The sequence below is a fragment of the Dunckerocampus dactyliophorus genome, chromosome 4 (genome assembly GCF_027744805.1).
Source record: "Dunckerocampus dactyliophorus isolate RoL2022-P2 chromosome 4, RoL_Ddac_1.1, whole genome shotgun sequence".
Classification (NCBI taxonomy): Eukaryota; Metazoa; Chordata; class Actinopteri; order Syngnathiformes; family Syngnathidae; genus Dunckerocampus; species Dunckerocampus dactyliophorus.
This window is the reverse complement of record NC_072822.1, coordinates 14,528,925-14,542,140: the sequence shown is the minus strand read 5'-3', so window position 1 is coordinate 14,542,140 and position 13,216 is coordinate 14,528,925. Positions and strand designations below refer to the sequence as shown.

Sequence of the window (13,216 nt, the reverse complement as noted above, 5' to 3'; positions counted from 1 at the left end):
ACCGGCTCCCCACAAGGAGGTGTGCTGAGTCTTTTGCTGTTCACGCTCTACAGTCTACACACACGACTGCACCAGTATGCAGATGACACGACAGTGTTTGGATTCATGACTCCTCACAAGAGATGAGACTGCATATGCGGATGAGGTGGAAACGCTGTCTTATGGTGCAGCAAAAATAACCTGTTCCTCAACACCACAAAAACAAAATAAATAATGGTGGATTTCAGGAAAAGCAGACCTCACCCGCCCTTTTACAGCAACGGGATCTGTGTGGAGAGGGCCTCTGCTTTGAAATTCCTGGGCTTGCACCTGAATGGAGACCTCACCTGGAGAACCGACACCGCCACACTGATCAAGAAGACCCAGCAGCGATTCCACTTCCTCCACTCCCTCGCCAAGGAGCTGCTGGTGTCTGTGGACACATTGCATCCCTGTGTGGTTTGTCAGCTGCACTGCTCAGGAAAAGACAGCTCTACAGAGGGTCATCAACAAAAAAAATCACAGGCTGCACTCTTCTATCCCTGGAGAAGCTGTACAGGTCCCACTGCCACAGGAAAGCCTGCAGCATCCTGAAGGACCCTCATCACCCTGAACACCCCCTGTTCCAACTGCTCCCCTAAGGGAGGTGCTACAGGTTGCTGAAAGCAAAAACAACCAGACTGCGAAACAGAGTCATAGCAATAATAGCAATCGCAATAATAAATCTATAACTGTTCCTTGTCACGTAATCCACCTCTGCAATATTTCATATGTGAAATCCTGTAATATAACCATGGTGCAATATTAATATAACCGGGTAGTTTGTAGAATACAAGTTCAGGTAAGTTTTTACAGTCTCTTTAAAAATATATATTTTGAATTATTTTCTTTTAGTCTTTTATTTTGCACTGAATAGGTTTTGCACATAATTTTTCGTTGTACTGTAAAGTTTGTGATTCCGATTGCAGTAGTAGTAGTTTACAATATTGAACCATTTTACCATTTTTTGCAAAATTATGAGATCCTGAATTTGGGGTTTTGACAAAAATCCTGAAAATTATTAAGAAATACATTCTTGAAATATTTCGCCGTGTGTGTAGTGAAGCTACAGAATACAAATGTTTCACTTTTTCAATTGAATTACTGACATAAATCCGTTGAGTTGCGCCTGTATTGTGTTTTCTTTTTTAACTTATGTGCAGTATGTGCATAATGTTAAGCAATGTTATGCTTATTCCATGTATTACAGGTACACAAATTGATCCAAGAGTAACGCCAGAACAAGTTACCTAATGCACAGTGCAGTACATAACAATGTTTATCACCCATCGGTGAGATCCTAGCCCTTAATTTGAAGTTCAGTTATGATCCAAAGGTTGCTTTGACAACGTAAACTTTGGAACACACTGTAACTTTACTTTACTTTCTCACCTGACACTACAGAAGTGTTGATTGCTGAGCAGTTCTTTATCATAATCATGCAGCAAGTTAAAAACTTTTCAGTGGAATACAATCCCATTGACAAAAACAATGTGTTCACCAGTGGTGATTACATTGCAGGACGAATTACATTTGACGTGACACAGGACTGCAAAATAGGTTCACTCTGGATCAAGATGAAAGGAAAAGCGAATGTGAAATGGACTGAACACTATGGAAAAACCGTTGTAGTATACCATAACAAAGAGAAATACTTTAGTATCAAGACTTTCGTCATCCAGGATGGTGAAGGTAAGATGTTTGTTTATATCATTCATTCACTTCAAATCACAAAGCAAGCTGTTACAAAATTAGTGGAACCTTGGTTAGCGTCAATGATTTGTCAAATTTCCCCATAAGAAATAATATCAATCCAATTAATCAGCTTCAGAAAGCCAACAATGTTAACACAAAACACGTTTTTATAGTTGTCCAATTATAGTTTGACATTTTATGTGGTTTTATGTGTTTATTTTCCAAACAGTGATGACAGAATGGTCTTGAAAGACAAAATATGGTGTCAGGAAGCCAGGGAGCTGTGTTTGCATATGCAGACCAAGGGTCAAGTGTGACCAAGGGTCTCCAAATTTCACCCTTTTGGAACACCTGATGCTAACTTTAGAAAACCTGTGTAAAATACTCAGTTTTGGTAATATTATGGTCAAATTTCAAATAGGATTACGTAAGGACTCACGCTATGTCCCCATTTTCTTTCCCAGTGCATACCTCAAAGCCTGTTGTTTTTAAATTATATTGTTATAAGTGAACCTAAAAAAATACACCCCTGAGACAGATTCTGTCTTTGAGGGATAACAATTCAACTAGTTAGCTCTCAAAAGAGCAAAACCCATGCCTCTACTCCAAATTGTTCAAGGACAGCTTCACATTTTCTTTGGGCGTGACTTTTTTTGGGCTTTTGGTCAAAGAATACCAGAATGCTAAAGGGTTAAATCAGCAGTCTTATACTTCTTGCTCAGTTTTTGATTTGATTCCAGACTTTTGTTGTGCTTTTGTTTGTTTGTACTTTTGGTCCAAATTATCCTTGGAATTACCAGTCAAATTCTCCAGAAACCTGAAACAAACAAGCAGCTACCCAGTAGAACAGGGATGTCCAATGTGTGGCCTAGGGGCCATTTCCGGCCGGTGGCATTTTTTTTTATTGGCCCGTGGCACATTCTTAAAATAGAATTTAACACAAAAAAAAAACAGAAAACATGAAAAATCAGCAGTAATGTTGCTCAAATAAATTCAAAATATTACGAGAAAAAGTTTAGATTTTTTGAGAATTACTTATTATATATATTATATATTATATAATATTATATATTATATAATATGTTAAATATTATGAAGAAAAATAATGTCATTTTAGTTGCATACATTAAAAAAAAAAACGTTATTTTTTAAAAGTTGTAATATGGAAGTCAAACAAAACGAATGAATACATCTGTAATTTTTGGAGTTTGTGGGAAAAGTTATAAAGTTACGAGATGGAAGTCAAAATATTATAGCAACAAAGTCATAATTATAAGAAAATTGACAAGAAGAAAGTTGAAATAGTTGGAAAATTAAAAAAAAAACAACAGCAGAAATGGGAAAAAAAACAGCTGTAACTTTACGAGAATAGAGTCCCAATTTTAGAAGCTATAATGAGGGAAAAATAATGCAATTTTAGTGAAATATTAAAGAAAAAATACAGGGTCGTAATATTATGAGAAAGAAACAACATATAATAAAGTTGTAATTTTTGGAAAATTAGGTTGGGGAAAATGTTATAATATGGCAATAAAGTCATAATATTATGAGGGACAAAAAATCTGAAGATTACATAAGAAGAAAGTTAAAATATTTGGAAAATAAAACAGTAAAAATAGGAAAAAAAGAGCAAAGACCGGAGTTTCTACAAATTAAATGTTTTTTCTTCTTAGAAAAAGAACTTAGAAAAAGAACTTAGCATAGCTACATGTTTGGGTTTACAAAATTACTATGTGGCCCTTGCATCCATTCATTTTTCAGCATGAGGCCATCGGTGGAAAAGGTTTGGACACTCCTGCAGTAGAAGTTGTGATTAAAGACACAAATGTTTAACCAGGCTTGTGAGCCAAACAGTTCTCGTCTTGTCCAAAGATGCTAGGTATGCAGGCATGCAGCGTTTAACATGCCATAAATAAGGATATGTTACACACTTAGCAGTTTAACCTTTCCATTTTACAGGCAACAATATTGTCACTCAAGGTTGCCACATGTACCCCTTCACGTTTCAAATCCCCCAACAGTGAGTTAAAACCAGATGTTTGGAATAAAATCATCTATGTGCGATGCAAATATGCTGCTATTGGCTTTCAGCCTTAAAGTGCGAAAACTTTCATCTTGTAGAGACCTGCCGTCTTCATTCAAGGGCTCATGGGGCAAAATCAAGTACACTTTGGAGGCAAACCTGAGCAGGTCAATGAGACTGGACAGCAAAGCCAAGACTCACTTTACAGTCGTCCATAAAGGAAGCAGGGACCCGGCCTTCATGGTAGCCACACTACAGAACACCAATACACTTTAACATTACAGCTTTTTAATAATGATAAACTGTAAAACTTCTTTTACCCACATCAGGTTCCACAGCGCAGCATCATTGATAAGAAAATGAACCTCTTTTCTTCAGGCACAGTCAGCATGGAAGTGACTATTGCCAAAACTTGCTTCCTCCAAGGTACTTTGCAATCATGTGTTGCTCAAAGTCCCCTTTGACCTTTTATGGTCTTAAGATAAGGCATCAACTATGCCACTTTGCCACGGTCATTATAATGAGTTGAACAATACAAACAAAACACTCTGTACACACCTCCACACCCTCACATCAAATATTGAGCACATCATTTGTTGGTTTATGAGGTGCATACTGAAATGTTTCCTGATTGTTTTGCAGGGGAAGGCATGAAGGTGGTGGCCTATATTCAGAATAGGTCTTCTCGAGGTGTCAGGCCAAAGTACTGTTTGTATAAAAAGTACAGTTATTTTGCAAAAAGCAAAAGGCGAGTTGAAACCAAAAACATCCTAAAAGAGGTGGGCGAGTCCATCCCACCTTTTACGGGTCACACTGTCATCAGATTCATCACCATCCCTCTCGCTACATGCGCATCCATCTTCAACTGCAACATCATCAAAGCAGAATACCGGCTGAAGGTATGTATGACGGGGTTACAACATACAGTACTGTATATGTTCCAATGATCCTGGTCAGAACTGGCTATTTCCATCACTCTGCAGGTGTACCTGGATGTCAAGTATGCTTCTGACCCAGAGATCAAGTTCCCAGTTATCATCCTACCAGCTTTGCAGGGATCTGATGAGGAGCATTTGCCCACAAATCCTGAATTTGAAGCAAATTCAAAAATGGGTGCCACATACTTCATGCAGGAGCCAACAGCTTCACTTCCTAGATTTTAGAATGTAAGCTAATAATAATAATGACTAGTGGTGTGAACTACCCATGCTGAACTATTAACAATATATATTTAAAAAAAAAACAATTGTGGCCTGTATTTGTATGTCTTTCTCCATCTATTAGTTGGTTCAGGTGCTTCCTGGTTCATGGAGGATGACAGATCATTACGGTCTTGGAGGCTGGATCGCTCTTTTGATGCCATAGTTACTCTTCCAATAAATTCTATTATTAGCCGCCTTAAGGAGATCCTCACAAAAAGGTTACAGATTTGTTATATTATGGACTTTCTTTCTGCATGTGCCACCCCTCTACAAAGTCTGTCGGAAATCGGTTTTGTATTTTTAGCGTAATCATGCAAATTGGATGTGTCCTTTTATTTACTGTTTTACTGTGTCAAAATGATTGCCGTGAAAAACAATAACAATAAAATTTGTGTTGGTCTGAGACTTTTGCACAGTACTTTTTTGAGGAATTAATTCTAAATGATTTGGAATCATGCCTTCTGAAATACCAAAACTCTGGATATTAATGTATTCCATGCTGGTTAATTATAGAATAAGGACTATTTATTTCAGTAAAGTGTGTGTAAATGTTTTCTTTTTTTGTTTGTTTTCTTTCACCTAAATGTCCATACACACACATAAGTAAACCTTTTAAATCAATAGCAAATATTACCTTGATTATGTCATTCCGTCAGATTTCTCATACTCTTCGTCCTGTGTGTCACAACTTAATTACCCTTTGACCTCTCCCTTTAAAAAAAAACACTCTAAATTGTTCAAGAACAAAGTCCTTTTTTATATCCTTTTCATACCTTATATAATTGATTGTTTGTACTCTTATCTAAGTAATAAAAAGATAATTATTACTAACAATGTCCAAAACAACAGGCAAGGTCGGTATCAAGAACATTTTTCTAGGGATGTGCCATACCACTGGTAGGAAAAAACTAATCGGTTCTCAATTGACTACGGGCCGGATCCTGTCGTCTATTTCAAAGAGCCGGCTCTTACAGCCGATTCGTTCACGACCGACACACCACTATTGCACTCATAAAACTTTACTGTGTTGTGCATGCATACATATGTTTTACTTCATTTTTCTATTTCGTATTTCTTATTTCTTTAAAAGTAAATGCAGGTTATAGAGGGAGATGTATTATTTTTTAAATGTAAACGAAGCATCCAGTTATGAACAGCGTGTATTGAGCAAACAAGAAAAGGGGGTCGACAGCACCCATTGCGGAAGTTGGTCCGTGTTATCGACACTCGCGGCAGTCTTGGAGATAGAGAGTGGACTAGCTTCACCATGTCGAGCACAATAAAGAGCCTCAAAGTTACTTTCAACGAGAACGGAGTAAGTAATACGTTTACCAGTGGTGACAGCGTGACTGGAAATGTCACTGTGGAAGTGAGCAAGGACTGCGAAGTGGAGTACCTCTACGTGAAATTTAAGGGGAAAGCCGAGGTGTTGTGGACCGAGAGGCACGGTAAAACTACCGTCACGTACCACTCAAAGGACAAGTACTTCAGCATCAGACATTACTTTATTCGAGACAAAAATTCCTCAGGTAAGTTTTTTTTTTCGTCTGTGTACATTGCATGCGTTCGTCATTATGTCTTAATTTGCACTCCACTTAACGGGAGCTATTTCTGCTCAATTTTTGATCGTTCTTGTGCCTCCACAAGCACGTACAGTAAAAGTACGGTATGGGCTGAGGGTCGGGATATGTGCATGTTAATTTAATTGCGCGTCAAAAAAATGCTGTTAAAGGAAATTTCCGTTAACGTGTTAACTTTGATAGTCGGCAATATATATATATATCTATATGTATTGTATATATACTGTATATATACTGTATATATACTGTGTGTATATATATATATGTATATATATATACATACATATATACATATATATATATATATATATACATACAGTATATACTGTATATATACTGTATATACAGTATATATATTATATATATATATATATATAGTATATATATATATATACTATATATATGTGTATATATATACATACAGTATATACTGTATATATATATATATATATATTTATATACAGTATATATATACATAAACACGCACACACACACACATATATATGTATATATATATATATATATATATATATATATATATATATATATATATATATATATTATACATACACACACACGCACACACATATATATATATATACATACATTTCTTTCAACGCTGTTTTCAACAACTTCAGATATAACCATAGATGTAGTCTTTATTTTTAAGTTAAATTTAATTTCAAAGCAATGATTCATTAGCTGCCTCTGTCCACCAGAGGGAGCCCAGAGGGAGGCTCCTCTGGCTCTCTCTCTCCCCAGGCGGACATGTCCCATGAATGGGACGCATGCATTTGCTGTGACAAAATGCATGATGGGAAGCTGTTAAATTAGCGGTTGTTTTTTTTAAAATTTTAAACTCATATTGGTACTTGTATTGTATATTTCTTAGGTACCGTTTAAGTGTTAGGTTGCTGTGTGATGATTTTAGAGTTCTGTGTAAGATGACACTGTGAGTCAGACTGTTATATTGAATAATGACTTCCTGAGCTCCTAAAGAGCTACCTGGTCCTCACAGACTCATGCACGCCATAATATGCCATTTTATGACACGGACATGTGCGGGTTACAGTCCCGTGCGGCAGATATTTATTTTTGAACAAAAACAACCCAGACATCATCACAAGTTTCAGAGAGAAAGCGGCTGTATGTACTGAGGGTGAAGATGAACAATTACAATGTAACAACAGCAATTACTGATCAATATATGCCAACAGGCATAAAGTGTCAGGAGGAAGGCATGGGAATGGGGAGAAATCAATTGTTTGCAAAGATGACTTTTGTTTATGTGTGTGAGATAGAGAGACAGAAACAGGGAGAGTTTGTGTTCAAAGCGAGAGGGGGTGTTCATGTGTGTGTCAGAGAGAGGGAGAGAGAAAGAGAGATTATTTAGACATGAATACTGTGAAACAACTAAATTGTAGAGTGCTTCAAAAAATGTATGTCTAAATAATTCCCATTTCATTAATACAATCGCACACAGTCACCCCCGCCTCTTTTCTCTCTGACACACACATCAATACCCCCTCTCTCTTTCAACGCAAACTCTCCGTTTCTGTCTTTCTGTCTCACAGACATAAACACAAGTCATCTTTGCAAACTATTGCTTTCTCCCCATTTCCATGCCTTCCATGGGAGGGAAGTAAAATGGAGGTTTTTCATATTTGTACAAATACATAATGTGGATGCTCATTATCTTGCTGAAGTCCATCCATATTGTTTTCTATGTTTTTCATTGCATAAATGTCAAAGAAAGAAAGTTCTACTTGTTAATTATACATTAATATACTTGGGGGTGCTGCTGACTGTGGTGGCACTGGCCCATGTTGGTTGGGGGCTCCCTACTGGTTGGTGGCCTAAGGCAATTTCCTACTTTGCCTTAAGGGTAGGTCCGTCCCTGCTAGCTAGTACCGGATCTTGCTTGTATTGAAGATAAACTTACATAAATGTCCGTTTAAATTAATGTGAACTTCCCCAATATGTGTACTCTGGCACCAACAAGTTCCCATGCTTTTTTCTTTACATCCCTTTTTTAAATTTTTTTTTTTTAGAAATGTCAAATACCAAGAATAAGTGCAATTTGCTAAAATTAATTAATTAATTTATTTTTTTTACTAAGCATAAGCCATATTCAACCGTGAAACAGCGATCATTTATTAATTCATTCATTCTTGAAAAAATGATACAATGAGGCTGCGATTACATAAATGTGTCTAATAATAAATAAAGCTCTATGATATTGTAAAATGATACGGCCAAGTGTTTAACAAAGACATAAAGAAAAATGTCATGCACATCTAACCAGGGATGTCACTAGGACTGAGACATAGAGGGGGCAAGGGGGTACGATATGCCCACCGATGATAAATACCTTGTATTTGTTTCATATTCTTGCTGATTTGTGTTAAGTACATGCATGAACTAATTTTTTCATATGGAAAAAAAAAATCTTAGGGGCTCAGGAACATTTTAGAGGGGCTCAAGCAACCTAAACATAGACCTGGTGACTGATGACTCTAACAACACTCACAAAGATTTTGGTCACTTTCAAATGTTTCATTTGTTCTCCTTAGGAGGTGACGATCAATCACTACTGACGAACCACAATGGAGAAACATGTAAGTATGAAAGATGTGTCCAACTTACAAGACCAGCTACATGTTTATTTGTGATGTAACAGTTGGATTGTTTTCATTTGTGTTCTGTGTTGTGTGTGTTTGCTTTTAGACAGTAACGTACTTGCTGTTGGAATTCATGTCTACCCCTTCAGCTTTCAGTTCCCTTTGCAGTAAGTCTACTCTTATAGACACAGAGTGAGAAGCTTAATTTATGCTTATTTGGTCTTTATACTGTATGTAAGCCATGAACCATTGTCCTCTGCTGTTTTGATGTTCTTCATTAGGGACATGCCCTCGTCCTTCAAAGGTTCTGCTGGTAAAGTTGTGTACCTGCTGGAAACCAAGCTGAGCAGATCGATGAGGTTTAGCACAACGGATACTATCAAGATCCCCTATGTGACACAAGCTGGGCCAAACATTATGCATGAACTAATGGTAGGTGATGAGTTCCATGGCTGTCGTTTACATGAACAACAAATCTATGGATGAGTGGTATTAATCGAATGATGTTTGTTAAGTATGTGTTGTTTGGGTGGAAGTGTATTGAGCAATGTGTGATGGTATGGTTTGGACAATGGAATGTTTTGTATTTTGTCTATCCAACCACAGAGGCCGCAGGGGGTGTACTGCTAGGCGAGTTGAGTGGGTTAACGAATTCTGTTGAGTCTAAAGCCAGGCTTGTCTGTACTACAAAGGTGGCTTTCTTTTAATGCGGCTAGATCGCCATGGTAGCTAAGGTTATGTTCAGAGTTGCAGCTTAAAATCGGCTATAAAAGCTCCACTGTTTCACTGTGGTTTTCACTTTGAGTGGAGTAACCTTTTATTGAGAACCCGGGGGACCTGGGAGCAAGAATAATTTGGGCAGCTTGCGCTGCGGTCTCTCCATGATGGTCTTGTGGAAGAGATGGGATTCACTCGCCTCATTTTCACATTTGGAACTGAACTATGTGTGTGCAGCATGCGTGCGTGTGTGTGCGTGCATGTGTGTCCGTGTGTGTGCATGCCTTAAAATTTCCCTACATTGCATAACCTTCTGCACACAACACTCCTTCATGCTCTCTCACTTGCTCCTTCCTGTCATGTGTGGTTTGTCCGTGATCTCTGCCAGCTCTTACCAAATGCACTTCTGCCACCTTGTGGCCGTTTTTGTGGCTTAAACGTGCTAATGCATCAGTGGCATCATCACCTCTTTTTGCCTCTCACGCAAAAAAATGTAAAAAACGTATAAATACGTTGTTGGGATCAGGTGTTGAATGAGTTAAGTTTCCATAAGTTTATACAAATGTGATAGACATGAACGCTGTATTGTTTTTCTCGCTTAGGCACCGCAGCACGAGTGTAAAGATAAAAAAATGAGCCTGTTCAACTCAGGAACTGTAGCCATGGATGTCAATCTTGAAAAAACAGGTTTCTTCCAAGGTGAGAGTGCTTACAGTGACTTTGACTAACCCGAACCCTACTTTGTCTGGCAACCTGAGTCATGCTGCTCTGTTTTGCAGGAGAGGGCTTAAAGGTTGTGGCATTCATTCAGAACAACTCTTCTCGTGAAATCAAACCCAAGTACTGCATCTACAGAAAGCACAGCTTCTTTGCGAGAGGGAAGAGAAGGCTTGATACTAAAGACCTCTTTAAAGAGGTTGGAGAGCCTATCGCTCCATCTACCAATCAAACAGTTACGAGGATCATCACAATCCCACATGATGTGGAACCTTCCATCCTCAACTGTAGCATCCTCAAGGCAGAGTACAGACTTAGGGTAAGCATGTTGTTCTTCTCACTTCATCGAATAATTATTCTAATCTTAAACTGATTAAACAATCACAGTATATGTAATATAGACAAACTACGATATACGTCACTATGCGTGCGCGTCTTATCTAATATTTCATTATCATGAAACGCTTGTTGATCGTATGTAATTTGATCACTCTGTATCAACAATGTTGTGTTGTCTAGTCGCTACATCCTGAAGCACAATGAATTTCATGACTAGGCAACCTCCAGCAGGGGGCATGATTTATTCAGGCCCAACTAGTTTGCTGACTAAACATGCTACAGGTGAATGTGTCAATGCATATCCCTTTCTACGACAATGTCTTTTATTATAGTGTGCTTATACAGAAAGCCTACGGCAAAAAGGGATTTTTATGAGCTTAAACTTCTCCTCAACCACTGCGACAAAACCAAGGAAATTATTTTAATGGATGATTTTAACATCAGCTGGAATGTAAAAAAAAAAAAAAAAAAAAGGAACAAACAACTCTGAAATTCTGAATTATTTTAGTTTGACACACATGATTAAAAGACCAACCAGAATAACAAATCACTCTGAAAGCCGAATTGATCTGCTATTTACAAACCATGCTAAGAGGATTATTAAAAGGTATAATCTCATTACCAGATTTGATCATAATATTGTACTTTTCTCCATGAAAATTAAGTTTAAAACTATTTAATTCATCTACGTTTCTTAGCCATCACAATTTTACTCCAAAACATTTACATCGAAATGTTGATGTTACTCTAAATCAGTGGTTCCCAAACTTTTCACAGTCGTGTACCCCTTCAGACATTTGAGCCATGTACCCCCTACTCCTGCACACTTAATAATTGTTTTAATAAGTCTTTTATTGAGCCCATACAGTATTTATGGGCTATCACATATTAAAAAGTACAATTTATCATGGAGCGTACTGGGCTTTGATCATACAATAATGCCCCTCACCTTTTTCTGACCCTGCTTATAGCCACTGCACTGACCGAAAATAGGTTGGATTCATATTTCTCACCACAGCTATTTTTTCCCATAGGTTTATCTGGATGTAAAGTACGCTTCAGACCCAGAGATCAAGTTTCCCATAACCATCCTTCCAGCCCCTCAGGTGTCTGCCATGGAACCAAGCCTGCCCGTTGCTTCTGCTGGATTTGAATTTGGAGCCTTTGGAAGCCAAAACCCTCCAATGTGGAGCACTGTGCCACCATCACAACCTTTCAATCCCCCTCCTCCCTATGAAGCTCATGCGATATACCCTACATTGACAGATTTTGGTGGTAAATATCAATGATATTATTGTCCGGATGCTTGTACACCAAGGGCCTGATCTACTAAGATCCCAAATAACAAGCGCTAGATTGCGTGACTAAACAAAACAATTACACATACTATACGTGAGCATGTTGCGGTCGCTCTACTTTGATTGCTAGCTCAATTTTTAACAGGTGCAAAAGTGGTGTGGACCGCCCTATTTAATTGAGGATTTTGCGTGTGCCACCATGGAGAGTTTTGGGAGAGCAGAGTGGCTGTAAAATGAGGTCGTGGTGAAAGATGCAAATAAACACGCAAGTGGACTCCAGCATCATAATATTGCTATATTAGTGTATTTTGTCATTTAATATATAATGTATGTTTTACACTACAACCTATTAAATTGTGATTGATTAGGGTATGATATTATTGTGAACTCAAAATAGAAGGCATATTTTAGTTATTAGTTAGTTATTTCACAATTTTTTGTTAAGTACATAATTCCACATGTGTTCATAGTTTTAAGAACCTACAATGTAAATAGTCATGAAAATAAAGAAAACGCATTGAATGAGAAGGTGTGTCCAAAATTTGGCCTGTACTGCTTGGGTTTTTATACACGCAAACCTTTAGTAGATCAGGCTCTTGTAGTACAGCTACTTCTGCTCATTTGACCTACAGTATATACGTATCATTATTTAACTATCCTAGTTTGTATTGGTTTGTCCAGTCAAGATCTATGGTCATATATTTGCAAATGTATTTAAAATGACGTATGAGGAAATAAGTGATTTTCAAGTAGGTTGCTTTTTTTGTAGCCAGTGATGATTTGCCTGATTACTGTATCATACTATTTTATATATTTTGCCTAGTATTTTCTACGTTTGTAAGTAATAATGCATGTGTAACTACATTTCTGATCAATGATCACTGATTACGGAATCAATACTCTGATGTGTCCTTGTGCTACGTTACATTTCACTGCCCCGCTTCATAAATAAAGAGTAACTATATATTATAATGTTTCATTGCAGTGTGTTTCTTAGTGTTTCTTC

The 13,216-nt window shown here is 37.5% G+C and overlaps 2 protein-coding genes across 2 annotated transcripts; both read left to right on the top strand.

The window, feature by feature from the left end:
* Window positions 1-213: 213 nt before the first annotated feature.
* On the top strand, window positions 214-4,899 carry LOC129179422 (arrestin domain-containing protein 3-like). Its single transcript, XM_054772632.1, has 7 exons — window positions 214-481; window positions 1,423-1,710; window positions 3,673-3,733; window positions 3,835-3,979; window positions 4,066-4,162; window positions 4,379-4,635; window positions 4,720-4,899. The coding sequence occupies exons 1-7, from the start codon at window positions 214-216 to the stop codon at window positions 4,897-4,899; spliced, it is 1,296 nt and encodes a 431-aa protein (XP_054628607.1).
* A 1,102-nt stretch (window positions 4,900-6,001) lies between these two features.
* On the top strand, window positions 6,002-13,185 carry LOC129179800 (arrestin domain-containing protein 3-like). Its single transcript, XM_054773512.1, has 7 exons — window positions 6,002-6,467; window positions 9,092-9,136; window positions 9,246-9,306; window positions 9,421-9,571; window positions 10,459-10,555; window positions 10,636-10,892; window positions 11,947-13,185. The coding sequence occupies exons 1-7, from the start codon at window positions 6,206-6,208 to the stop codon at window positions 12,199-12,201; spliced, it is 1,128 nt and encodes a 375-aa protein (XP_054629487.1). The 5' UTR covers window positions 6,002-6,205; the 3' UTR covers window positions 12,202-13,185.
* The last annotated feature ends 31 nt before the right edge of the window (window positions 13,186-13,216 follow it).

Coding starts and splice junctions, on each gene's coding strand:
- LOC129179422 (XM_054772632.1), top strand. CDS start 214: ATGGTGGATTTCAGGAAAAGCAGACCTCACCCGCCCTTTTACAGCAAC. Junction 482..1,422: donor AAAAGACAGCTCTACAGAGG/GTCATCAACAAA, acceptor CTGACACTACAG/AAGTGTTGATTGCTGAGCAG. Junction 1,711..3,672: donor CGTCATCCAGGATGGTGAAG/GTAAGATGTTTG, acceptor TCCATTTTACAG/GCAACAATATTGTCACTCAA.
- LOC129179800 (XM_054773512.1), top strand. CDS start 6,206: ATGTCGAGCACAATAAAGAGCCTCAAAGTTACTTTCAACGAGAACGGA. Junction 6,468..9,091: donor TCGAGACAAAAATTCCTCAG/GTAAGTTTTTTT, acceptor TGTTCTCCTTAG/GAGGTGACGATCAATCACTA. Junction 9,307..9,420: donor AGCTTTCAGTTCCCTTTGCA/GTAAGTCTACTC, acceptor GTTCTTCATTAG/GGACATGCCCTCGTCCTTCA.